Source organism: Nymphaea colorata, chromosome 2, assembly GCF_008831285.2.
Source record: "Nymphaea colorata isolate Beijing-Zhang1983 chromosome 2, ASM883128v2, whole genome shotgun sequence".
Lineage (NCBI taxonomy): Eukaryota > Viridiplantae > Streptophyta > Magnoliopsida > Nymphaeales > Nymphaeaceae > Nymphaea > Nymphaea colorata.
The window spans coordinates 30480501-30507205 of record NC_045139.1 but is presented as its reverse complement, the minus strand read 5'-3'; the positions used below and the strand labels follow the sequence as shown (position 1 = coordinate 30507205).

The 26705-nt window shown below is 39.1% G+C and overlaps 2 protein-coding genes and 1 long non-coding RNA gene across 9 annotated transcripts; 2 read left to right on the top strand and 1 right to left on the bottom strand.

Annotated features, from left to right (window-relative positions):
- Positions 1 to 2402: 2402 nt before the first annotated feature.
- Positions 2403 to 4638, top strand: LOC116248162 (short-chain dehydrogenase TIC 32 B, chloroplastic-like). 2 transcript variants are annotated; one of them, XM_031620797.2, is made up of 8 exons: positions 2471 to 2747; positions 2857 to 3088; positions 3177 to 3256; positions 3386 to 3542; positions 3644 to 3722; positions 3802 to 3889; positions 3994 to 4040; positions 4124 to 4638. In XM_031620797.2, the coding sequence occupies exons 1-8, from the start codon at positions 2495 to 2497 to the stop codon at positions 4313 to 4315; spliced, it is 1128 nt and encodes a 375-aa protein (XP_031476657.1). In that variant the 5' UTR covers positions 2471 to 2494; the 3' UTR covers positions 4316 to 4638. The 2 variants fall into 2 exon arrangements, with proteins under 2 accessions (XP_049932095.1, XP_031476657.1); XM_050076138.1 differs by having other exon boundaries at positions 2403 to 2747; positions 3994 to 4638.
- A 9423-nt stretch (positions 4639 to 14061) lies between these two features.
- Positions 14062 to 14614, top strand: LOC126409841 (uncharacterized). The gene is made up of 2 exons (XR_007572661.1): positions 14062 to 14341; positions 14448 to 14614. It is a non-coding gene; the product is annotated as an uncharacterized LOC126409841 (long non-coding RNA).
- Positions 14615 to 17783: 3169 nt separating this feature from the next.
- LOC116249308 (uncharacterized) lies at positions 17784 to 22064 on the bottom strand. Of its 6 annotated transcripts, none has more exons than XM_031622542.2 (5): positions 21759 to 22064; positions 21317 to 21582; positions 19172 to 19692; positions 18874 to 19093; positions 17784 to 18442 (listed from the first exon to the last, which is right to left on the bottom strand). In XM_031622542.2, the coding sequence occupies exons 2-5, from the start codon at positions 21393 to 21395 to the stop codon at positions 17973 to 17975; spliced, it is 1290 nt and encodes a 429-aa protein (XP_031478402.1). In that variant the 5' UTR covers positions 21396 to 21582; positions 21759 to 22064; the 3' UTR covers positions 17784 to 17972. The 6 variants fall into 6 exon arrangements, with proteins under 6 accessions (XP_031478402.1, XP_049932343.1, XP_049932344.1 ...); XM_050076386.1 differs by having other exon boundaries at positions 19172 to 19670; positions 21759 to 22063; XM_050076387.1 differs by having other exon boundaries at positions 19172 to 19793; positions 21759 to 22040.
- Positions 22065 to 26705: the final 4641 nt, after the last annotated feature.

Sequence of the window (26705 nt, the reverse complement as noted above, 5' to 3'; positions counted from 1 at the left end):
ACCAGTTCCTTGAGAAAGAAAGATCTGGTTAGCGTTTTAAAACTTCAAATCATTGAGCCAGTTGGGATCCAACCAGATAGCATTGCAGTTAAGAATCCCCTCTAGGGCTGCAAACGGGTTGGATCCAACGTTTTTCAATATGTACTAGATCCGATTTCAACCCGACTTAATACTCATTGGAATCTTTTGCAACTCTGGTCACTTGCCAATAGGCCTGTAAAAAAATTTGGTAAAACGTATTAGTTTTTTCCTGGTCTTACCTTTGGTTGCGACCTCAAAGACCTCACGTTTCATATTTTCCGGGTGCAGGTCTCCCTTTTGCTAACCATTGTCAGATGGCCAACACAAGTCAAAGGGCATCATCTTAAAGTTAGCATATAAAAATTTACTGCCCTCAGCCGAAGTAGTTAACTTTTACAGAGCTTGGAGTATGCAACTGTTGTTTTATTCAACTTGAACTGATATTTCTTAACTAAAAATATAAGAGACATTGTAAAAGCAGCCTCTTATTTTAGAGTTGCCAGCAAAAGCGAACTATTACTGCTAAGAGGTAGTGTACCTCATTCAAATAAAATTCAAAGAAAGAAAGATGTGATGGAGATGCCCTTAAAGGGATAAACTGGAGTTAGTTTTGCCATCACAGTTCGGTTCTGCACTCCCTACTGCTACTTGTAATTGACTCACTTTTGATGTGAAGAAAGAAGGGGGCACTGTCTAAGTCTCTTTCTTCGTCTTTGGATGGTGACCCGTCGGGCTTTTCTGTTTTATTGAATTAATTTGCAGGACCGAGACACGGGAGGGGAAGGAGGGGACGAGTAGGTCAGAAAAGTCGTGTGCATGGCAGTATGTGCGCGCTGTTGCAGACGCAGAAGAAGAAAGGGGGATAGTTTTTTTCCCTCTTCTTTTTGCATTAACTGCTCTCTCTTTCTCGCTTTCTCTGCGACTCTCGTGCACAAGGGAATATGGCCCTCGAGGGCAGGGAAGACACTGTTAGAACTCAGCAGTTTTCTTCAAAAGGTGGGGAACCTGACCCGTAAACTATGGGGCTCTTGGCCTTCTTCCCCATGTCCATGACGGGATAGTCCACCCCTTCTGATGTCACTGTCTGCACTCCCCACGCTCGCGCCCTCTCTCATTCATCATCAAAGATTAAAGAAAAAAAACAGAAATTATTTTTTTTAATGTGGAGTCAGACTCTGAAATCTAACTTACTTTGGTTGGTTCTCGGTTCTGCATATTTAAAAACTCAACTTGTATCCGTAGCCATTATAGTTTTACCTCGAAGCCTGTCTAGAGGATGGAAAAATAAGTCTTAGACAGTTACCTGGGATACTCCCCATTCAAACGTGGTACTGAAGGGAGCGACAAGGAAAATATTTGGTCACAAGAAGAATTTTTTGATTTGTAGGATCTTATGTTATAGTAAATTTGCTATATATATATATATATATATATATATATATATATATATATATATATATATATATATATATATATATAGAGAGAGAGAGAGAGAGAGAGAGAGAAATCATTGTCCCATAGATTCCCAACCTGTGTAGAACAGGGGCACGTTTGGGCCTTTTTTTTTTTCTCTTGTTTTCAAGCCTAGATTCTAAAGCTTGGCTAGAACGAAGGCAGGATATGGCATAAAGGCGAGGCTTTGAAATCCCTATCAAACAGTAAACAACAAAACCGTGCGTGCGTGCGCCAGCGGAATCGCGGAAAACCTTTAAACCTTGACAGCCGCCCTTCGCCCCGTGAAAGACCCAAACTCTGTGTGCACCATGAGACAGACCCAGTTGAGCGCCACGAGTGGGTGTTTAATGCCCAATCATGCGCCGGCTTGGACCCACCCGTGGGTTCGTGCGGCCGCGAACTGAACCAAACGGGGTCAGATTGATTAAAAAAAGTGCCACCAGCGGAGCTCCCAGCTAGCTGTCGCCTGTGGAGCCGGAGCTCAGCCCTTCCCACGGTAGCCTCGACAAAAAGTCTCACGGCTCTAAACAGGGGTCCGTAAGATCCGTGAGAAGAAGAAGAAGAAGAAGACCAGGATCTTCTCTTCTCGACTTCAGGAAGCCCAAAAGTCGGTTGCTTTTGAAAGAGGAAGCGTGGCCTCGGGGCTCGAGATAATTGGAGACGACGACGACGGCCGCTCGTGAGAAAAGGTGAAAAGCGGAAAGGAAATAGCAAAAAGAACGAGGGATGATTTTGATTGACCGTCGTCCACCACCCTATCTCCTTCTCGTCATCAATTTCGACCCTTTTCTGCGTTTTTTTTACTCTTTATCTTCTCTTCTCTTCTCTTCTCGTCTTCGTTTTTGGATTCTCTCCATAAACCCGAAACCCAGTCCGCCTTCGTTCCTCAGTGTCCCCACTCGTAAAACCCGCCTAAACCCTCGGCAGCTTTTTACTCGCCGAGTCGCAAAAGGATCGCGATTTATTCTTTTGTTTTCTCTTTCCTTCTTACCCCGGTTGGCTGTGGTTAAGTTTTCGGATGGGACCCACAGCGATCCGTCCTCACCGTAAAGGCCGTTTATATAATCGCCCTGGACGGCAACCCTCCCGCTACATCTGCATCTCTCTCTTTCTCTCTAGCTGTTTGTGGATGCCGGATGGCAGAATGCTAGACGTGGTGAGGTACCTTACCGGCGCCGTGGGGCCGAGCGGCTTCGGCTCCAAGTCTACGGCCGAGCAGGTAACGGAGGCCAGCCCGTTCTCCCTGCTTTCGTCAACCGCCATCATCACCGGTGAGAGAGTCTGGCCGAGCCGATATGGGTCTCTGATTGACGTTTTCTCCTGTTGCCTGAGACGTCGATTTTTCCCTTTTTTTTTTTTTTCTCTTTTGGTGTTGAGTAGGAGCGACGTCAGGGATCGGCGCGGAGACGGCTCGGGTGCTGGCGAAGCGTGGGGTGAGGCTCGTCCTGCCAGCTCGGAACGTGAAGGCGGCGGAGGAGACGAGGAGCCGGATCAGGGAGGAGACGCCGAGTGCCGAGGTCATCGTCATGTCTCTGGATCTCAGCTCCATGGCTTCCGTGAGAAGCTTCGTCGCCGAGTTTGAACGTCTCGGTTTGCCTCTCAATATCCTCATGTAAGTTCTCACGGTTTCATCACGGCCTGAATTTTGCACTTCTTTTCTTGTTTCTGTCTTTCACTGTCATGTTGTTCCTGCAAAATAGAAATAACGCCGGGAAATTTTGCCACCGGCGTGCCGTGTCAGAAGATGGCATAGAGATGACGTTCGCTACTAATCATCTCGGTGAGTGAGTAATATTTTTCTAAAGCCAAATGCATGCATAATTTTCTGAGTATGCTTCTCCGCTATTATAAAATTCTCCTCCTAGTTTACTTTATTCGTGATGATGATGAGGACGATGACGAATGCTAGGGCATTTTCTGTTGACCAAGCTACTGCTGAAGAAGATGATCCAAACGGCGGAGGTCTCCGGAGTGGAAGGACGGATAGTGAACGTTTCTTCTAGCATACATGGCTGGTACGACGGCGACGACGTTACGTGTGAGGAATTGACGCGCCAAAAGAAGAGGTAAAGGATGAGGAAGCTTTTCAGTCTCCAGATTTAGTCTGGATTTCGCTTGTTTTCTCCTTTTGTTCTTTTCTCGTGTTCTTAGTTTTCTCTGAAAACAGATACGACCCTACGCGGGCGTACGCTCTCTCGAAGCTGGCGAACGTTCTTCACGCCAAAGAGCTAGCCAAGAGGCTCAAGGTAAGCAAATCTGAAGCTTTCTCGTCCTCTCAGGCCGTTAGTTCCAAAGATAAACTGACCTAATCCCGTGGAATTTCAGAAGTTGAACGCGAATGTTACCGCGAACTCCGTGCACCCCGGTATAGTACGGACTCGGCTCACCCGAGAACGAGAAGGATTCATCACAGGTGCTTCTTCTTGCCGAATTTCTTTCGTTTCTCAGATCTTCTCGATGACATATTAACACAGATACCTGAAAGAACGTGGCTCTTCTCTTCGTGCTTCCTCGCAGATCTGGCCTTCTTCTCTGCATCGAAGCTCTTGAAAACGATCCCGCAGGTGATGATCCCTCTGTCTCCCGGTTACGATCCTTTCGATATTCCTTTTCCTAAACTCGCAGGATTTCTGGTTCGATGTCTCAGGCCGCAGCGACGACGTGTTACGTGGCGACGCACCCTAGGGTCTCCGGCGTCTCCGGTCGGTACTTCGCGGACTGCAACGAGGCGTCGACGTCGAGGCTGGGGGCCAGCGAGACCGCGGCCGTCCGGCTGTGGGAGATCTCGGAGGAGCTGACTACGGCGACGCCGGAGCGTCACGTTGTCCGCTCCTGCTGAAGCCACGCACCGGTCGGTTGCGCCTCCCTCGGCCGTTACAACCGCGAAGGAATCTCTCCTTCCCTCTGGACGAAAGGGGTGAGAGGACGTACTTGGCGGGCGGGCGGGCGGTGGGAGCAGCTCTGCCGCACGGATCGAGTCGCAACAAAAAAAATCTCCCGGTACCGTATCATTTGGAGGAACCAAAAAGAAAAATTAAAAAAAAAAAAAAAAAAAGAGAGGCGCTTAGGGAAGGACACGTAAACCCGTGGCTTCTCTTGCAGGCTTCGTGTTGTACAAAAACGCAGCTTCTGATCTTATATGTACATACGTTTACTACCTTCTATTACATGGGCTGCTGATATAATAGTTGCTTATAGCGCGAACGCTGATTTTCTAGTAGTTATTTTGTTATACCAAATTCTGATATCGATTTCCGCAAAAAGGAGAACTAAGGGTTGATCGGCACTTTGTGCTGGTCTACCAAATCATCAAGTTTCCATTGTGGGGAGAAACTACTGTTTGTCTCATGCCGACTTTTGTCATTATAGCGACAAGAAAGATGAGATAAGAAGTTGGAATGAGTTCATTTTCCGGTTAACCAAATATTTTGGGAGTGCATCTTGTGCCTGATCTGGTGATGAGGAAATGGCTTCTTAATGGTCATCATCTTCTTGGTTGATTAATTAGATAAAGAGAGAGGTCAGGAGTTCTTAATGATTGTCTCGCTTTTGTCTTGGACTGAACATTTGAGGATGATTAAGTTATGATTTTTAAAAGGAAAACGGGGAGCCATATGCCATTTGGTAGATAAGATAACATGAGGCCCCGTGTTAAGCGGCCAAGAAGGCTAGCTGCTCTGAAGGATAAGAATGTAAGTTAACGTAGAAGGTTCTTCGTAAAAGCTTACGACTCATATTTCTTGGTTTCTTTTGGCAAAAGATTATTTTGGGCCCTCATTTGATAAATTTTAATAAAAAGTGCTACAAAAAGGTATTGCTCCACTTGCCACAATTAGGCTGGCATTGGGCCCGCTCATTTTCATCTGATTTCAATAAAAACATATTTGAAATATAAACACACACACATATATGTATATATGTTGTCAAGAGCTAAAATTAAAAGGTTTACCCAAAAAAGGAACTTCCTTAAATTAAAAAAAAAAGTGAGAGAAGAAAAAGGGTACATAATACAAATTTGTCAAAGGGAGGGTCCAGACAGTTCGTGGCTCTATGAATATAGTTTCGGTAAGGGTACTAATTAATTATTCAATATATATATATATATATATAGTCAAAGCTATGGGAATACGAAGGAATAGAATAAGGTGGGAGACTCCATGTGGGAGTTAGAGCAGCCTTATAAACAAGCATGGATGTCAGCTGCGCCGAAATGGTTCTCTCTTTATATGCGTATATGCCCTTTCAAACCTTATACGTTACATGTTTTTTTTTTTTTAATAAGCTTTAAATCTTGTATTCATGCTTAAATCTTGTATTCTAGCATAAATACGAGTATCTTAACATCGTGAAGAGTCCATGCATGGTTCATAATGTGCTGTTGAAAAGTCAAGCTTTCATGTATAAACAAAATGACATATGTACAGTAACATTTAGTTATGGCTTTCTCAACATGAGTGTAAGTTGTCACAGCTAGCGCAACATTACAGACATGCTCGTAAAAGGTCAAGTCCCAACTGAAGCTATATACCGGAAACGCAGAAAGGATGTAGTGTGACATTTAGTTCTTACATTCTTACATTTAGTTATTATTTTCCCACATTTTAATCACCCTTTTGAGTGTCAAAGTAATATTTGATCTGCTTCAACTCGAATGCCTTATGTTGACTTATGAGCCTTAAGTTCTCTTGATCTTCATTGGCAAAATATTTTATGTGAACCAAGGCATTTTGGAAAAAAAAAAATTTCATTAGTGAGTTATTGTTCTTGTGATTTTGCAAGTTTGGGTTAGGCAAATACTAGTTTATGCAAAGAGATAGACCTCGATTATCAAACTCTTTTGACGTTCTTCTACTTAAAAGACGTCAAGTCCAACCCCTAGTGAGTAGTGAGGTAGGCAGTGTTTCTCTTTTAATTTTTGTCATATAAATCTGCTCTTTTATTATAATCACTAGTATCTACAGTAGTTAATAATTGTTAGGCTATGTAAAGTACAATTAGGAAATAATTGTGGTCTTTTATTCAGGTGAGAGACTTTGTTGTGCGCGGTAACCTCGTAAATCAGCGGATAACCATGAGAATCGAACCAACGACTGACCTTTTAACAACTTTGTAGAACTAAGAAGCTCTATGTACTAGTAAAATGCAAACATGATTGGTTCACAATGTCATACTTGTCGCAATTTTGCGACATAGATCGACAGATTGAGTTAATCCAACGATTTACAAACGAAAAACTCTAAGAATAAAAGAGAAGAAACTTTGCCATATACTGAGCGATTCAATATTTTTGAAACAATTAGCTTAGTTACATCGAACTTATTATATATACTGTCATCTTCTTTCTTGAGCTTTCATTGATTTCCCAATAGAGAGGGAACACCGATTTCAATGGTGGAGAGACAGAGGGTCAAACTGCGCCCGCAAATTATGCGGCATGCAAGCCAAAAAAAAAAAAAAAAAGGCGTAGTGAGAAGAGAATTGGACAAATTAATTGTGCCCCAAGGAACCAGAAAAGTTTATCTTGCGATGTCGGGTCTTGATGCAGGCCTTGACTGGATCCAAATTTAGACGCTGACCCTTAGTCCAAATTAACCTTGTTTATCAAATCCAAATTTGAGTCGAGTTGGATTTATTTAATTTAGGGAAATATTTAAAACACACACCGAAAGATTTAAAAATTAATAAAGACGGATAATTTGATTTCGATATTCTTAAAGACACACCTAAGGTTTTACAGCAGCTCAAATGGTGGCGTTAGTTTTAGATTGGATATCCGATGGGGGCTATTCTTTTTTGCACCCTTAATTAATTTATAGCCTAAAATCTAAACGGCCCTGATATATGTATTTAGTCAAGTGTACTATGCAATGCGCCATCTTGCAAACTAATTTGGAGTCGGCATCAAAGTTTAGTGATACTCATAGTTCATTGTTGTTCTGAAAAAACCCTGTTTTTAATAGGGATGTCAATATATTTGATTTGGATTGGATATCTGATGGAACCATTCTAAATAGATTGAATATAAAAAAAAAATTAATATGTGATTAAATTTTGGAAGTAACCATTCGATCGGATTCAAATATACATAAATATCCATTCGGATTCAGATCAAACTTACTTTTAAACAAATATCATATCTCTAATTCTCATACACTTTTACAAATGGGTCAAATTCGTTTCAAAATTTGGATTCAGCTATGAATGTAGAGTTTCGATTTGGTCGGATTCAGATTGTGAAATCGAATTTTTGTTTCATATACAACCTTTCTTTGTTCGTATTTAAATTCAATTCAAATTCGAATATATGAACATTCGAAAAAGCCGGTACGGAGAAGGGCATATCCCGATTCTAATCCGTTCCGTTGACATCTCTAGCTTTTAACCAGATGAATATTATGTTCTTGGAATTCATTTTTGAAGAATGCTCTGGACTTGTTCCAAGAAATATAGTGTGATCTGGATTTTGTTGTTATAGAACGTTTCCAGCTAGAGCACGATCATGGTATTGTCGAAACTTAAGTTCCAAAAATACACCGTTATTTTTTCTTAACAAATGTTAGACTCATTTTTAGAGTGAGCAAGAAGTTAACAACTCACTGTTAGAAAAATAAACTTAAAAGGGCAAGGTACCATCAACTTAGGTACTACTCTTCACCACTTAAATGCAGAGGCATAACATCATGGAAATCCAATTAGAAAGCTGCCTCTTTACAAGCTATTTGATGTATTTTTCACTGTTTATTTAGGTGTACGTGGCCAGAGGTGGGGGTGCAGGGTTGTGGTGGCCACATCCTTCAATTGTATTCGAGTTTCCGTCATAACCTAAATTGAGAGATTAATGTACAAGATCACCATAATCGAATATCTAATTCTATCTAATTCAATCTCCCCTTTGAAAAAGCATAGCATGGCTTTTGCTGTTACTTCAGCTGCTGTGACAGTAGCATGGTCTCTTAGTCCTTTTGCCTGTCTTTCTTCTGTTTGATCTTTATTAGTTTCCTGATCGAATTCTGATTATCTGTTGCTCTTTCTTGTGCATGAAGCAAAAGGTTTTTCTTCCAGTTTTCTTATAGTGGGGTTGGCAGACTTCGAGCAATCTATGCCAAGACCAACCGGTATGAGTAAAGTCTAAAATCTAACCCCTAGCTAGGTGGTAGAGACTTAGTGGCATCATAGCGGTTCTATATCAAAATAATCATGCAAACTGTTGCAAAAAAAAAAAAAAAAGGAACATAGAAATCGATGATTGACCTTATTGAGTGTCTTGAAGTTTGTGGTCGTAAAGATCAGATACTACCTGCTCCTTTTTATTTTCCTTTCTGACCCATTGACATGTTGCTTTCGGAGATGTGAATTAGTAGTTGTCGCTGGTTCAAAACTTCCTCGAAATTCAAGTTTTATCTGGTGACATGAGAAGCCCGAAAAAGAGCAGAGGATATGATCATCATGTTACTCTCCATTCATTCCTGACCTCATTCTGGCAATTCAGTTTGTTATTTGTTCTTGTTCGCACAAGTTGGACTTTGCAATGCAAACTTGTGTTGAAACCTTTTAGATACTCAGCACCAGGAGATAAAGTTGCAGTAGCTTTGGAGTAAATAGTGAGAGTTGCAAGAACTTAAAGGTGTTGTATGGGTGCTTTGGGATGAATCTTTGTCTAGATCTCATGTTCACTTTCGAATCATTCAGGATAATTCTTGTGCCATTTGAGTGTTCAAGTTTCGATTACTCGGAAATTCGATAACTGCCCTCTTTTTCTCTGCTGCAGTTGAATGATTCAAAAACACTTCTGAAGTTCTGAACCTTCCAAATGCAACCGAAGGGTTAATCTTATGAAAATTCTGATATTACAGCATTATCTTTTGACTTTGTTCTGAAAAAGTTCATCCAAATGGACACGATCTAGATTACATTACAGGTGAACAGTTTCTCGTAAGGACACATGATGATCAGCATGTCACCGAAGATCTGTTCGCCGAATGATAGGATTATAGTTGAGTTAGGATGTTAAATAGTGGTTCCTTTTCTGACTCAAGACCCCATTAAGCTATGTGCCATATAACATCTAGTCTATAATTGTTCACAAGAACGAACTTACTCAAATTGATTTTGGTAGTTTGCCATCTTAATTAGGCTTCATCACCTAACAATTTTCAATACTTTTACGAATACATTTCCAGTTATCCTTACTGCTAATAGGAAGGATAACTTTTGCTGCACAAAAGTTGAGGACAGTACTCATTTCCGTTACTCTATGAAACATTGCTGAAAATGGATTTCTGCGGCAGAAACCAACATTATTTCTCAAACTTACAGAGTGTACCAACAACAGGCAAGAGCTGGCTATAGATAAAGAAAAATTCTCTTATGTCCACAAGCTGTAACTGAAATTCAAAGTGCTAATGGTTTTGCACTTGGCCACATGAATGGTAAATTATAATTTTGAGTGGACAGAGTTCACTGCCTTCTTTGGTGTACTCAAAGCCCTCTGCAAATTTCCTTTTCTTTAGTACCCACGATGGGCCTTGAATGTTTTAACATAGTTTATTTACTACAGTTCGATCTACCAGTCATGCCATGTTATTGTTAAGAGCGATCAGCTGTGCCCATCTCAGCTACCAGTCCTTGAATCACTTTGACAACAAGCTTAGATATTGCCAGCAAATGAAATATCCTATTTTCTTTAGTTTTTCTGTATAGCTTATGATAAAATATCAAACTTATGACAAGGATTAAGGTGTATTCTCCTTGCAGACACTATTAGAGACCTTGGGGGAGAATACTGAAGAAGTAATACTACTAGAAAATCTTATTAGAATTGAAGGCAATGAAATTAAGGAAGATGATAAATCCTGATAATTGGGATCTAAAGATAGGAGTAGCTGAACTAACTTAGATGTGCAAGGTACACTGATGGCTGCTGTATGGTGAGTATATGGCGCTATGATGTATGAAACTCATATGGCGATAAAAGCCAAGAAAAATCAAAAGCTCAACTCGTAAGAATGTAAGCATAACAGGTAAGGAGATTTACCCAAGAAATTAGAACCGGATATCAGAAGAGCTTTATGAATAAAATATATTGAACAATGTTTTTCAAAGAAACCCATTGAAGATTTAAAACAGAGTAGTATTTGTGACAAGAAAAGGTTATAGAGTAATTTTAATCTATGAATTTGGACGGGAGTTATGGGGACATGCGACTACTGAAGCTAACCCGGTAGCAAAAGGGGCCAGTTCATGTTTGTTCACCAAACTGAACCCACAAACAAGCTCATGTTTGTCTACCAGATCTAAGTGGATCATTTAAAGATGTACATACCTTCTTTTCTTTTTTTCTTTTTCAACTGTGGAGCCAGAAAAAGTTCTCAAGGGGGTACATTCATATTCCTTTCAAATTTTAGGAAGCCTGTTAGATTTTTTACGAATCTTAAGAAGGACATAAAGTTTTGCATTTAAAATATTGTCACTTGAAATTTTTGTTGAAAAACCGAGAAGATTGTGCCTATTTGGCTCGACTTTGTGTTTGGTTGAGCAGGTTAACTTGTACGTATGGTCTGTCTCTTCGATGGTGAAAGGCTATGAGATGAAATCCCCATGCATAAGTCAATGCATGAGGCTACATACATCCTTGAATTGCAATAATCTTGTTCATTGGTGTTTCAAGAAAGCCGCACTCAGGCAGAAAGACTTCATCATTCACCTAGCAGTGTAAAACCGAGGCAGTGGTGGAGCCTAGATTTTTTAGCTAAGGGACACTTGCATTGCTGACACAAGTTTGGTATGGGCACTACATATAATTTTGGAGTCATAGCAATGTGATGTTGAGACACTGTAACAATATTTTTGATAGGCTCCCACCCCAACCAACAAGTAGCTCTCTTACTGCCCATAGGTTAGCACTCTGCCGCTGGGGCTTATGTCTGCTTAGACTTGCACGGGCGACAATCGAACTAATAGCTAGTCTAATCCCAGCCGCTAGCCCAACCAGTTATGCCAAATCCTTTAGGGCTCTTCTAATCATAACTGAACTTACAATGATAATTCTAGGGCCGTAGATATGTGGGGTCTCCATGGGGCATGTGCCCCATGAAGCCACTCTGGAACTTTAATTTGGTAGTTGATTAGGTGGACTTAGGTCCAGTTATATGGGGCAGCCCCACGAGACCGGATGGACTTAGTTGTTAACTGCATATATAGTATCCCATAGAGAAAATTTTATAGCTCTGTCCACAGACAATTCCCAGCTAACCATCTTTCTGTGAAGAGAGAAAGCAGGTCTTCCCACCAGCCATCGTTTACAGTACCTTCCTTTCATGATGTCTGAGTCCACAAGCCAGAGAATTATGGCCCCAGACTGCTCCTTCTGATGCTAAACTGGAGCATTGCACAAAAAAGCATCAGTATGAAGACCCAAGTTCAGTACTTTGGCTCATGAGTTCATATGAGTAATCTCTTTCTTGTCTGCCTCTATTTCTGCAAAACTGGAGACAGAGAACCTTAGGCAAGTTTCAAGAGAATTTTCATAAAAGATCCCTGCCATTACAATAAACGTGCAAAACGCACATGCTGTCTTATTTTGTTTTGCGAATTGGTGCTCTCATTAGACAGCTATCTGTTGCACTGTTGATCACACTAGCAGAGATGCCTGTGCAAAATTCCCACCATACTGGAGTCAAGTAATTCCATGGCCTTTGTCTTCTACACAAGAAAACAAGACCCAGGCAGCAGAGATTCCCAGCTTGCGGAAGGAGTTCATCGTGAAAAATTCGAAAGGTAAGTGTACCATTTTTGCAAATGAGAAAAAGAGAGCAAGCCCTTCTGTATGATTTACCAGAAAGATGTCTCTTCTTGCCCGGCTGAAGGTTAGCTATGCCAATCAGTCAAAGCAGTCTTTCCATTCTTTAACTGCAGAAGATCTAATCCAACAGATCCAAGCTCAAGAGGTCTAGTAATAGCCATAACTTCTCCTCATTCATCATTCTATATGGTAGCAACGGAAGTCCTATACCATATATAATAAGGAAAAATCAACTTTACATATTCCCTCGCGTTAATGTGAAAAGGCAGAGGACCACACAATCAGCTAGCGTTGAGCATATGGTAAGAAAGAAATGCGATTCATTATTTTGTGTAGCACCAATAAATTTCTTATACGATCAATGATAGGAAAATTTAAATGTATATTTCTTTGCTTCCCCTGCCTCATGACAAAGAAAGGAAAGTCGACCCTAGCTGTACGCAGGCAGTAAAAAGGGAGAATCCGAAAAATGCTGCCAACTCTGAAGACTGTACATCTGTATCAACCCCTGCCGTTCTATTGCCCAGTTAGTTTTCTCTTGTCGTTCTTCTCTTGGGGTTTGCTGGTCAGAGCTTACCCTCAAGTCAAGAAAACTGAAAGAACAGATGGTCATGTGACAGACTTTCTTCTCAAGTTCTAACAGATCATGGATGAACCTTTGACTAACCATCTGAGCCTTGTAAATTCAACATCTCACGAGAAACCAGAGGAGTCAAATATCTTTCTGGTAAAAGGTATAGCTCAGTCATTCTCATATCTCATTTTGTTCATTACGCCAATACAAGGAAAAACATGCAATATATATATGCTCAAAACTTTAAATCTATCAAAAATGATCTTTGCCACTGAACTATTCACATTAACCGTTGAGAAAAGAAGAAGCACAAAACAGGATCCATACACGCACGCACACCCTGTTGTGTTTGTGTGTGTTTGCATTTCCAGCTAATTCTTAATCAACTTTAAAGACTTCATGTGAGGTCTTCTCTTTCCCTGTCCCGAGGTAACAACTACTACATCAATTTTTTCTATTTGGATGTCTAGCATATGTAGGAATGGGAGGAAGTAAGGTGGACGGTCTTCCTCTGTCGTGAGATAACATGAAAAAGTCAGAAGATGAATAAAATTCGTGCTGGTTACTTGTTATTTGAGGGTAAACAGCAGCCATAAGTTTCTTGAGAACCATTAAAAGAAAAATCCCATTTATACATGACAGGTTTCTTTTGTTTCTCTGACCAAAAGACGTACCCAGTATGCTTCTGATTTAATTTGCTGTTTGGAGCTTCAAAGAAGAAAGAAACAATGAGAATCCATCAGAGAGTACAGAACTTATCTCTGTCAGGAGATCAGCCGTCCGAATCTGTTGATTACATTTGAAGCATCGGCATTAATGAGCATCCCTTATTTTTTGTTACAAGAACAAATAAATATATAACCTTAGATTGCAACGAGCAGTAACTGGACAGTAAAAAGATCACAGTTAATTGGCGGGCACATACGGGGCACCGCCAATTCCATAGAAATTAACCGGAAACTCATTTTCAGGATTAAAGATAAAAAGTTTGCCGGCCGGGAACTCCCAAGACTATTATATATTGACTAAAAGGTAGGCGCCTTTCGGCAAGTAATTGGTCTATGGAGAGGAGGGATTGACGCACCAAACTATCAAAGGGAAAGCTACCCGTTAGAGCTGCGGAGCACCCACTTTTCTTCCAACTAGATTTGAACAATTGATCAGGAACAAGAAAGGACTATATAAAAGGAGGGGGTGAGGGAGAGCGGAAGAAAAAGAAGAACAATGAGAGAGAAGAGGAAAAGAAAGGTGGAGAAGATCAGGTGCTGCAGTGGGATGATGTTGATCAGGTACTCTGGGAGTGAAGCCTTTCCATGGAAAGCCTCTTGCTCAAATGAGTATTCCATCTTAAGGCAAAGACACATGTGGGCATTGCAGCGCATGTTTTAAGGTGTAATACTCATTACAGCAAGATGCTTGGCATGGGTAGGCATGATCCTGCACCCCACCTCCATACAATTTCCTTCTCCATCTTCCAACCATATTAACCTGTAAGATCATTCTCTCTCTCTCTCTCTTATATATATATATATATATATATATATATATATATATATACCTGTAACCTCTCTTTCTCTCTTTGTCCCTCTCTCTCAGGACTGAGGCAGGTTAGGGCAGCCCCTTGAAGGCCTAAAATTTGAAGTACCCTTCAACTAGAAAATATTTTCGCTCTGCAACTGTGTCTCTCTCTCTCTCAGCGTGCTTTGTGTTTCAAATGAAACATTTGAACAAAGGCAATGAAAAATGTATTCTTTTGGTCTTAATTTCTCATTTTGCTATAAGTGGGTACTTATTGATTCCTTATCATGTGTCTGAATACAAAATATGCTCTATGTGTTTCTTTCTTTCTTTCTTTCTTTTTTTTATCCACATTCACGCGAGAGCCATAAATTTTGAGCTAAAGGGTAAGGTTAGGGACAGAAACCAAACAATTTAAATATCACATTTAAAGTGTTTTTTTTTATTTTTTTTGAAATTTAACCAGACCAATCTGATTTGATGGACATGTAGATGCAAAATATATATTAAGTGTGATCGTTTTTTGGGTTTTAATAGTGTTCTCATAATAAGCAAAAATGAATGGCTTTCATGGAATCAACATTTTGGTAATATAAAAATCAACATTTTTTATAAAAATAACTTGCTTGCTTGAGCATGTTTCATATCAAAACAGTTTTTATAAATAAACTAGGATGTTTATATTTTATTTAAAATTAACTTTTTAGCGAAAAATTAAAGTGTCTGTTTTTTTTATCTCTGACCTAAGTGTCTGGTTTTCACAAGTTTCTCTTAATAATTTAGATTTTAATCTTTAATATATAAATATATAAAAGTTATGAAGGTAATAATACATAAAGAACTGTTTTGAAGGCACACCAGTCCACACATGCCTGTGCCAATTGCACACTGTAGAAACATTCAATTACAAGAAAAACCATCAAACTTTTTTGATGGATATATCATATTTCTACTCATCAACATGACAGATCTTGCGGTCGTGATACAATTGAAGATAGCTGGGCTGGGGGAGAGAGAAAGAGAAAGTCTGAGAGTTAGCAGTTTACAACATGTCAACAACCATTTGCACCATAAACTTAGTTCCTTGGTCTCTTTACAGGACATTTGATTGGTGGGTAGCACATATCTTTCCAAGATTAGGTGCTGCTTTTTTTAGTTTGTCTTATGCATATCTATACTTTGTTTTATGCATGTAAGAGATGAAACACGTGGAAACATACTGTATATGCATTATCATCGATGATCTTCACTCTAAGGTCCGCAGTGATATGGGATCTCAGGATTTAAAATCTGATCTATTTCATTCGACTTTAAATCCATGGTTTTTAACATGTAGCATGTATTTGTGAAATCCTCAATTTAACTCCTAAAACACATTTTTCTATGCAGCATCGAATCTTAGATCCGAGACTATCAAACGCAACCTAACGGTCAGAAAGGAAAGAAATAAGAATGACTTCGAGCTTTTTATAAATCTAAGAGAATCTTTAATTTTTGTGTTCTACCCTGGTAACCTCTGAGTTTTTCCTGCCAGTATGGGCCCAATGGTAGAGCTAGAAACTTTTGTCTGGCGAACATTAATTGTTTAAGTTGTACACCTTAAATGACATTTATACAAAAATAAATAAAAATTAAATAAAGCAAATTATATATATATATATAGATATATATCTATATACATATATATATGTACATATGTACTATTGTATTTTAAAACTTAAAAAATTTATGTTTTCACATTTACTTTTGATCTTCTCTTCTTTTTTATTTTCGTTCTACCAATGTTCCATTTTTTTTTTCAATTTTGAGGATTTTGGTAGTTTGTTGTATGCATAATGTATATATTTATATATAACATCCACTTCGCTGTACCCATACCCATTACTTTATAACTTAGGTTCAAGTTTTAAAGCAGAAACAAAGAAGCGTAGCATTTAAAAGATTCTTATCTACGTAGAAAAGAATGACGCATTTAATTGATCCTTCACAAAAGCCGGAACAAATTTGATTGCAGTTGGTAACCTAGTGGCTAGTATCATGAACTTCGTTCTTCACTTAATTTAATTTTTATCTCCTGTCCTATGGAATTGGGCTATTGACCTATCCATCTTTGCCTCATTGACCATGGGCAGTACTGTTTTTACCCTTTTTGTGCATTCTGTATTGGTTTTGGATGTGAAGTTGGTCGGTAAAAAAAAGTTGTTTTACTGAATTGAAGGAAAATGTATACATAGATGCTTCATTTATATGGTGAATGATTAGCAAATGTAAATTTAACCATGCTAAATTTCCGCTTTGACGCTTGAAAGGACCCCAATCAAACGAAACGACAAACCCACCTGCTTCTTGCATGGGAGCTTTGCATTCAGATGAAAATGGGGCTTCTATATTCATCTTCTCTCTCTCTCCCTCTCCCCTTTTTCCTCCAGCAGCAGTGGCGGCTCCCCCATTCCCTCCACCTATCTTCTTCGGATGGTGGCTTTTACCTCCACTAAACAAGGGATGTACAACGAGCCGAACCAATATGGACTCGACTAAAACTCACTTGAAAAAAAATCTTGGCTCGTGTTCGTTTATAAAAAAAAACAGAGTTTGAACTTACAAAGATACTTGAAATAATAAACAAGTCGAGTTTAGAGTTTCACTCGACTCGACTAGCAAACCAGTACTCTATACAATATTGCCAAAACCGGTTTCACAAGTTGAACGATTTACACAAGTTGACGCTTACACGAGTTGATGCCTACACGAGTTAAATTGGTTAAATGAATCAAGCTCGAGTTCGATTTTGTATAAATCGAGTCAAGCTCGAGCTTGCTATAAGGAGCTCGACTCAAGTTCAACCTAAGCTCAAGTCGTTTGAGCCGGGTTGAACTCAAGTTAGCCAAGCTCGGGCTTGACTCGCTCAGGTTTGACTCGACTCGTGTGCAACCCTACACCAGACTATGGGTGGAGGGAGTGGAACCCCCGGTGGCTCCCCCATTCCATCGTTAGGGGGCTCCCATGGTCTACCGTTGACAGTAGGAGAGATAGAAGAATAGTTGAAAAAAAGATTGAAAATATAAGGAATAGATGGTCCTGATTTGATGTTTGGTTAAGGGTGGGCATCAGGCTGGATGTCCGACGGGTACCTGGTAATTGGCCCGACTTGGGCCCAAGCTCGGGTTCGGTCCAAAAAAATGTGTACGGGGCCAGCTCTATTGGGCACCATAAGTTTTTCTAATAATATATATATATATATATATATATATATATATATATATATATATATATATATATAATTGGGCTTAGGCTCTGGTCACAAGCTGTGGGCCGACCCGAACTCGACTCCTCATCGGGCTTGCCCATGTCTACATTGATGTTAGGGTCATCTTTTAGGGACTCTACAAACACACATATATATATATATATATATATATTACAAATGTGTTGATAAAGAATAGATGACTCAAGTGGGTAAGACTATCATCTAACAAACAACTTGCCGCAGTGCAAAGAAATATATTGCCAAACCCTACCATTCTGGATGTCACAGAAGAGGGAGAAATACTTACACCAGCTAGTGACATAAAAAGAACAGAAAAATAATTTCTTCACCACCATTCATTGAGTTAAATACTCTTCCCACAACGCATCTGCAATCCAATCACGCAACACATTGCCTTCCTGCCACTGTTCTAGTGGGTAACTATTTGGCGACGTGGCTGCAATCGCTTCTTGGTGCAGAGCTTGAGACGAGACCTCGTTATCATATTCAGTGAACAGCAAATCTTCACCTCCATTTTCAATCAAGATAAAATTGTGTAATGTGCAAGCTGCAACCACCAACTTTGCTTGTGATTCATATGGATACGAAGTTCCTACTTTTAGCACGGGAAATCGCTTTTTCAACACCCCAATTGTGCGGTCAATTCTGCCTCCAATTCTAAAATGTTTGAGGTTGAAAAGCTCCTCAGGAGTCTGTGGTTCTTCATTCTCACCTTCAAAATCTTTTGGATGGTACTTCACACCTGGATATGGTGCTAAAAAGCTAGTTGTGTTCTTGTATTCAGCATCAACAAGATAGTATTTGCCTTGGATAAGAAGAAGAATAACTGCATTAATCATTTTTTCATGGAACAAATAAAGCACTTCACTGAAATAACTGCATTAACAATTTATTTAGCAAACGAACACAAATAAACATGCAGAGCGAGAGAGAGAGAGAAAGAGAGAGAGAGAGAGAGAGAGAGAGAGAGAGAGTAATAACATTGCAATAGCTCCAACAGAAAGTTTGGAGCCAAAACCACAACAAATGAGATAAGCAACAAAGAAACAGAAAACATAGAGATATAAGAAGGCGATTCAACTCCTCATAGGAGCGAAAGGCCCAAAGACATTTTGCAGCTGAAGAGATTGACCTATAAATTTGACAAATTTCAACTAAAATGCCCCAAGTTATTTCCTGGTTATGCTTTTAGCATTTCATACTAGTTATAGCAGTATCAAAGTCTTGAAAATATACCTGCAGGGACGTGGAACCCATCCTGTAATGCTGCTTGTAGGACATCAGCATCTGTCGCAGATCCTTCCCAACCAGCGAGCACATACATAAAACGTGAATCAAAAGAGCACGCTGCCATAACATTTTGAGACAAGGAACCCTTTCTATTGCGGAAAGGGCCTTGGCACTCAACAGCAACAGTGACAGGTATATGGAAACCATCAACCATACCAATACAATCCTTCACACAGCGAACACGTAGGAGTTACAAATTGAGGTAACTTTGCTAAAACCCAAATAGTGTGTTATGATTGTATACCTTGAAAGGAGAAAATTTGTATTGTTCAGGAATGCATGAAAGGTCTTCATCACAAGGAAGACGGATATATGTATATGAGAGTTCAAAAATTGCATTCAGCACATTGTTGAAATGACGACTAACAGTTTCACCACTATGCTGGAAATGCTCTTGAACGTTGCGATTGCTTACATTATTTCCAATAGTGTATAAGAACATCAATAGTTGCTCTTCCAACTTGACACCGAATGTGTCATGTAGGAGATTTTTCTTGCGAACGATATCGCAAAGCTTCCTAAAGATTCTTAAATTCATGCGGCAAACATCTTGGTAATGTTCTTCATGACCTTGACCAAGTATTCGGTGTGCATATTTGGCACCTTCTAGTGATGGCATGCGGCGACGTCTCTTGACCATGTAAGTCTCATAATATGCACATACAGCGATGGCACATGCCAAGACCAATCTTCTTCGTCTCTTCCTCTTCTTCTCTTCATAATCAAAGCTATTTGAACTAGCACTTTCATCAGACATGCCAAAAACTGTAGAATCAATAACTTGTATTACGCACAGAATTCCTTAGCATACCAGCAGTTGTATGTATTACGCACAGAATTCCTTAGCATACCAGCAGTTGTAGCTTCTATTTTGGACATAATTACAGCAATCAGCATGGTAAATTTAAATTAGAACTAGAGGATTTTCATCCTTGAAACATGAACTGTTACTGAAACTGTATACAAAAAATGATCACAAGCATATAATTTATTTCTTTATTCTGCAGTTTAATTACGGTAACTCCTATCATTAAAGCATATACCAGCCTTATTCAAAAAGATAAAATGAAATAAAAACTAGCATAGCACCACCCAAAAACAGGCATGCAAAAATATAGCTTATATTTGATCATGAATATATTACAAATGAAGCACACTTTCACCTTTAATAATATATGTTATACACTTAAATCCTGCATAGGTATGTCACATTTATGAACCTTTAAATGTTTTGGCAGAAGGAAAAATCCAAACTACTTTATCTTTTGGAATTGAAAATCAAGATGTCCAGTTTTAGGAACTTAGAGGAGGCACCAAAATTTTTCTTTCCATGGTTGTCATAGGAGAGGATCAGGATTATTAATTTTCAAAAAGCAAAAGTGGATATCCAGATCGTATGATTTGATGTGTGGTGTCAATATTTGGGCTCCAAACGTATTCTAACAACCTTAATCTACATTCTATCTTTACAAGCAATGTGTGCAAGAAACGCGTGGTGCTCTTGGAGGGAGCTAAGCGAAGTACTCATGATACAGAGTTGTAAAGAACAAGGATAACTGTAGTTCATGTACGTTAAGCAAACTAACAACTACTAATCACAGGCTTATGAAGACAGAAAACTTCAGACGAACTGGAAGGACAACCGTAATATAGTAAAACAAACAAAAAACACAAGTGTGAGGTGGCGATTTGAAAGGGTCAAAAAAGTCATCAGGAATAGCTCACCAACTACTGATTGAATAGGAAAGCGAGATTAACTAGAGTCATCAGACTAAGCGATGCTTGACTTTATTTTTCTAAGTCTAGGTTATGAGCTGCAAAAAAAAAAAAAAAGGTTTGCGACTTTGTTCTAGAATGTTACTAGTACAAAGTAATCTACACAAGAAAGGCAGAAAAAGAACCAAAAAACTTTCTTTTTCTTTCAATTCCCTTGGAGTCACACTAGTAAAGTAGTCTCCTTATAAACTATCAAGCATACAATGTGACTACTCCTACTGAAAGAGCAATTCCCTCCCTTTTCAGCTCTCCATAATGATTCTTTTCCAACATTGCTCGCTGCAAAATTCAATCTCAACCACACCCTTGAGCATGTCATTTAACTCCACAAAGCTCTATTTGAAAAGGTTACCTAAAAGCTAACGCAGAACTACAAACAACTTCAAATTAGACTACGCGCCTCATATATGACAAATGCACATAATAATGATTCAGAATCAAAACCTATTCTGCAAGAAGAAACTCCCATTTGGTATTGCTGCAAAATTCAAGCATAGCCAGAGTAAGAAAGACAGTCTTTTTTGCTTTGGGAAACCCATACTAAGAATTGCGTTAATTAGAAGCAGAAAAGCTGAACTACAAACAACTCCTCCACATGTGGAGTAGATGTTACCATTGGCAGCTCGTGGAGACGGCCATTCGTTCAGAATGAAAGACGCCAAAAGACTAAAGCTCAAACACCCATTCGTCATTTAACTCGTCCTCCCCAGTTCGGTCTTTGAATCAAGACAAAAACGACCTCCACAACATGAACGCCATTATCCCGGTTCTTGTTCAGTTTAAAAGATAAGCACCTTCCTTCAGTTTCCCTGAGGACCTCACTGTCAATTCCTAGAAACTGCAGAACTAAGCTCCATTGCCGGTCTCCAACAGAGGCACCTAAACTCCCATTGGTGCTCAAGCAATTTTTCAAACACTTGGTAAGCATGGGTTATACTCATAACAACCACCAACACAAAAGCTCCTAAAACAAGACATCACGAACTATGGCATGAAGAAACCAACCATCCAATATCCATAGAAAGAAAGAGAGAGACAGAGAGAGAGAGACTCACCTGATGAAAAGGCTTTTAGGGTTCTCGTTCTGAGAAAGGAGGAGGAAGAGACGGTCTCCCTTCGCACGCAAGAACTCTGGGAAAGCGTGGGCGAAGGGATTTTCCGCAATTTCTGCCAGTTACCTTTAGATCCTGATCTTGATCACATGGGTCGTGATTTTTGTTCATGTACTGGATCGCCCCTCCAAACAGGCGCGCACTGCTTGCCAAATCCCGAATTACGGTCACGGGTCTTCCCGGATAAAAACATATTTAAAAATATAGTTGCTTGGTTATATCTGCCTTATTTTCTCAAACGAAAGTACGTTTCGTTTAAGATGCAACATATTTTTCACGATCAAAACCTGTAAACATAAACATGATAAGCCCACACCAAATTTGAACTGAAACAAGTAGATCTGGTTAAGTAGGATGTGCAAATATGAACCAATATGTTCTCATCATTCTGAATCTCTCCAAGAGCAGTAAAACCCTAAACCCATTTATGTATAACATAGTCTTGCAGGTAGACCATATTTATCACTCAGTTTACTGTGTGATCAGCCAAATGGGCCTTATTTAAGGAGACAAATAAAATTAATTGAGTTTGAGCATTCTACTAGGCATAACTGGTTTTAGATTTAATTTTTAATGGGTGTCAACCTCTTAAGTAATATCACGCTTAACTTCATCGACGCAGCAATGGACCCTGAAAGCAAGAAAGAAATAAGGGGAAGGGACGAGGAAGGAGAACCCTGGCACATCAGGCATTACTCTCCTATGAAATATAAATATGTCAATGCATCATATTCGGATCGGATATCAAATCCAATTGTTTCAAACAAGTAGAGTATGGGAATACCCGATCCGGATCGCTCCTCAACACATAGAATAATAGTTCACTAGACCTGCAGTGGCATCAATAGAGGCTGCCCCATCTATTTTCGCACTAACTATTGTCAGGATACTTTTCACACACCCTTCAAACAGTGCCCCCACTCGAAAAGCAGATCCAAAGACTAGAAATTGGATCAGATTCGGATTTAAAGAACGACATCAGATTGGGTTCAGATATGAATTCAGTTTTACATAATTTATATCTGATTAGATCTAGGTTTAAACTGCCATTCGAATTCAAATTCAGTTTTAAATAAAAATCTGATATCTAGTGTGGTCTATACATTTTGAAAGTTGGGTTTAGCATATCATAATGTGGCTTGAATTATGTTGTAAAATTAAAAGTTCGAATTTGAATGTGTAAAAGTTGGATCCATGTTAGATCAGATCGTGAATTTAAAAATCGGATTTGGATATAGTAGATAGACTTTTTCTCATTCATATTTGAATTAGAACATGTGAACATCCAATAAATCGGATATAATAAATGAAACATTCCATTCGATTGGGATCCATTGACATCTCTAATGAAAAGCCAATCTTGGGCTTGTGGGCTTCACCGAGTGTAAACGTTGCTCGCCCCTTTTGCCAAATTTTCATGGGGGAAATTCGACCCAAGTAGTAGATCTCATGTGTTTGAATGAGTGGATATGATGTCTTAAGGTATTGTACTCTCGAGACGTCCAATGCCAATTAGAGTCTGAATGCTCACTCAAATACAAAACAGTGTCGAAAACCACTAATTCTTTTTTATCCTAAATTAATTATAATGCGACTAGAGATGGTGCATGAGACAGACAGCACCTTTCATTGATAACACTTCTCAAACTTTCTCCCTGAATCAGATCATGAGAGAGATCAAAACACATATAATTGATCATGAGGGTATTAATTTGGTGAGATAGCGCTTGGAGAAGTCCTTCCGGATTGGACTTCTTTTTCTTGTCAGTGGCAGTTTGCATGAAATGCCGCCATCTCCTTCCTGTTGCCCACAGGATCTAGGACTGCTTCGAGACTTAGGTGGTCCTTTACGCCGACCAATTATGCTGTCTTTTTCTCCAGAGAACATGGATTTTGTCCTTCCTGAGTTGAGGGCAACTTACGTACAGATTTTCAAAGAATCATCAGTGAACATATTTGCATGTCTATTTGCCATATGATATCTTCAACAGGTCAAAAGTTTTATGTTATTTTATACAGCCGCAATGAGATCTCACCCTCCTTCAACTTCAAAAACTTAAAGTCAATCTCTTAGCCAAGAGTGGGGAACTCTCAGATGGAGTTGAATGCACCGAGCTAGGCACGAAACAAACATGTACCATAGAAAAAAGGAAGAGGGGATTTTTTTTTTTATAAAAGTATGTAGATTTTAGACTTTTAATGTTTTCATATTTTCATCCTTCGAGACATCTTCCTTTTTGACCTTGTCGAGGGTATTTCGGTCACTACATGTTCAGGGGTGTCCACTTAATTTGGGACGTCAACAGATCAAATCTATCCTTAATCATATATTCACATATTCGGATTCAAATTCGAATCTAAAATCTGATTTTACAATCTGAATCCGAATTCTGAACCGGATTTTGCCAATTTTCAAAATGTAATAGCATTAGACATGTGATGTTTGTCTAAAAATGATGCCAATCTGAGTCGGATATTTATGAATATTTGAATTCGAACCCGAATCCAATTGGATGCCATTTATTAAATCTGAATCTGATTCGATTTCTTAATTGGCATTAAATTTTTTTCCATTTCCGATTTTTTTGGATTGGTTCGGTCGAATATCCGATTTAAATCGAATATATTATCATCCCTACATCTAACCAGTTTTGGAGTAACTATTGTACTTGTCCAAATCTGATACTTCTGCTGAATACAACAAGCTTACAAATTCCTTTATTTTTATATTTAGTTGCATGCAAATCTAACACCTAGTTGGTGAAGGATGCAACATAGTTGGTGAAGGATGCAACAAAATTCAATTGGTAAGCATTGCATTCTTCCTTTTACAAAGAGTTTCAGCTAATACAGTTGAAAGAAGATGTATCAGAAGTTAGGAATATGAGAAGTTAGACAGTCATTGACTGAATTCTTTCATGGTAGCGACTGGGAGAGTACTATTGAACATCGGAGAAGACGACATCTCAACTGATCGGGTGCACGTCAATTACCTAGAAAAAGAAAGAAAGGAACGTAGATTCATGACAAGAAGGTCTATATATCTAGGCCTTGAAACTGCATCGTTTATTTTTTTGTTGCAGATGTGAATCTGCAAGCTCATTCGTACAAATGAAGAGTAATTGCCTACAAAGTCTTGCTTTAACACATATGAAGGTACAAAAGCACAAGCAATCAGGAGCAGGTGAAGCATCATAATCACTTTATGCACCAAGAAAAGAATAAGGAGCAAGATGATGCAACAGGACAAAGGAAGACTTACTAAAGATCGGTCACTCGGGGACGAAGGACAAGCAATAATAATGCGTGCAGAACAAAGCCAGTAAGTGCCACATCGTTTCATCATTACCTGCAAAGGTACGGGTTTGGTAAGATAGCAGGTGAATCATTCGGGAATCAGCCAAAAAATGTCACAAAGTCATTTATAGCAAAACGAACGGGGAAAGGTGCAGAAGATTGTAAAAAGACTTAAAAATTGCAGATTCAAGAACTTGTCGTTGGTAATCTTTAGAGTCCACATTCAAACCAGAGGAAGTTATATGCGTCGGGAGCAGAGTGCGCAGTAAAGGAGAGGAGGACATTTTAAAAATTTACTAAAAAACCTATCTTTTTATTTTTATTTTTCATTTAAACAAAGTTTTTTTTTCAAGATATTTTAATTATTAATCATACTGACACACGAAAAATCATCTAGTGCCATGCATTGAAAGCTGGGAATGCCGGTGCAGGTAACCACCTCTTCATATTCATCCACGACGCATCTTCTAGTACTAATTTGGCACTATATAAAGTAAATACCATTTGAAAAAAGTGTTGCATCGTGGGGACACTGTAAATACGTGTCAACCATTATCGGTCAAGTACTGACTAGAATAGCTTGCATCTGTACAACACTTTAATTATGCGTTCCATGCAGTGTTCCCTGAAATATCGGTAACTTGTCTTTTTTTATCACTTGGAAAGTAGATTTAGCACAAAATTCTACCTTCTTACCACGTCTTTACTAATGGATACTTGAGCAGATGGAGCCGTGGGGCATATGCCCTACCGAAACCGCTCTAAAATCTTATTTTTAGTGCTTATATTTCGGTGGATTTGAGTTCAGTTATATAAGTTAGCTTTAGGAGACGGGAGTTATTGTCTCAAAACCAATTGAAAAATCATTAATTAAATACTATATATTCAGTATTCTATGAAAAAAAATTTCTGCCTCCACCCTTGAATCGAAGACTTGTTTCTTGTTATAGTAAAACTTTTACTCGATGCAGAATAACATATGGACATAAAATACAGCTTGGAAAAAAAGTAATGTCAATCTAGGCTAAGTCCATTAAATACTGCGCCACGTGAAAGTAGTGTTGGGGGGATTGAGTATGAAGTTTGATCCCAATTTAATAGGATTCTCCTAGTTTTCCGCTGTTACAGTGTGACCCTGAAGTCCGATATTTAAAGGGATCATGCTCAAAATAGTAACACTACATGCAGTCTGGCTGTAGATGTAGGAAGTTTCTTTTATCTTTCCAAACCAAGTAAATTCTTGTATTGTTTTTTACTGTCTACTTCTTTCCTTCTTCTCGATCCCGAAAATGGGGAAGGGCCTGGTCCTTAACAAGTAATTCATTAATGAAACTTTTTTTTTAAATGGCACATGTGGGCGCATGTTGGAGCAACTTGAGAAAGTTTGAACCACATATGGGTTTGATTGATTGCATAATTCATTGCATATTGATTGCATAGATGTGACACATACATCAACTGTCCTACAGGTTAATACACAATTATGATTTTGTTTGAATGAAGTTAGAGGATCAATGACAGCTTCAATGTCTCAAAGTTTCAGTGCTCTTTAATGCCAACTACCTAATTGCTTGGTGTGCATAATGAACTCAA

Coding starts and splice junctions, on each gene's coding strand:
- LOC116248162 (XM_050076138.1), top strand. CDS start 2,495: ATGGGACCCACAGCGATCCGTCCTCACCGTAAAGGCCGTTTATATAAT. Junction 3,089..3,176: donor TTGCCTCTCAATATCCTCAT/GTAAGTTCTCAC, acceptor CCTGCAAAATAG/AAATAACGCCGGGAAATTTT. Junction 3,723..3,801: donor AGCTAGCCAAGAGGCTCAAG/GTAAGCAAATCT, acceptor GTGGAATTTCAG/AAGTTGAACGCGAATGTTAC.
- LOC116249308 (XM_031622542.2), bottom strand. CDS start 21,395: ATGACGAATGGGTGTTTGAGCTTTAGTCTTTTGGCGTCTTTCATTCTG. Junction 19,094..19,171: donor ACAAATTTTCTCCTTTCAAG/GTATACAATCAT, acceptor CGCTGTGTGAAG/GATTGTATTGGTATGGTTGA. Junction 18,443..18,873: donor TGGGTTCCACGTCCCTGCAG/GTATATTTTCAA, acceptor TTCTTATCCAAG/GCAAATACTATCTTGTTGAT.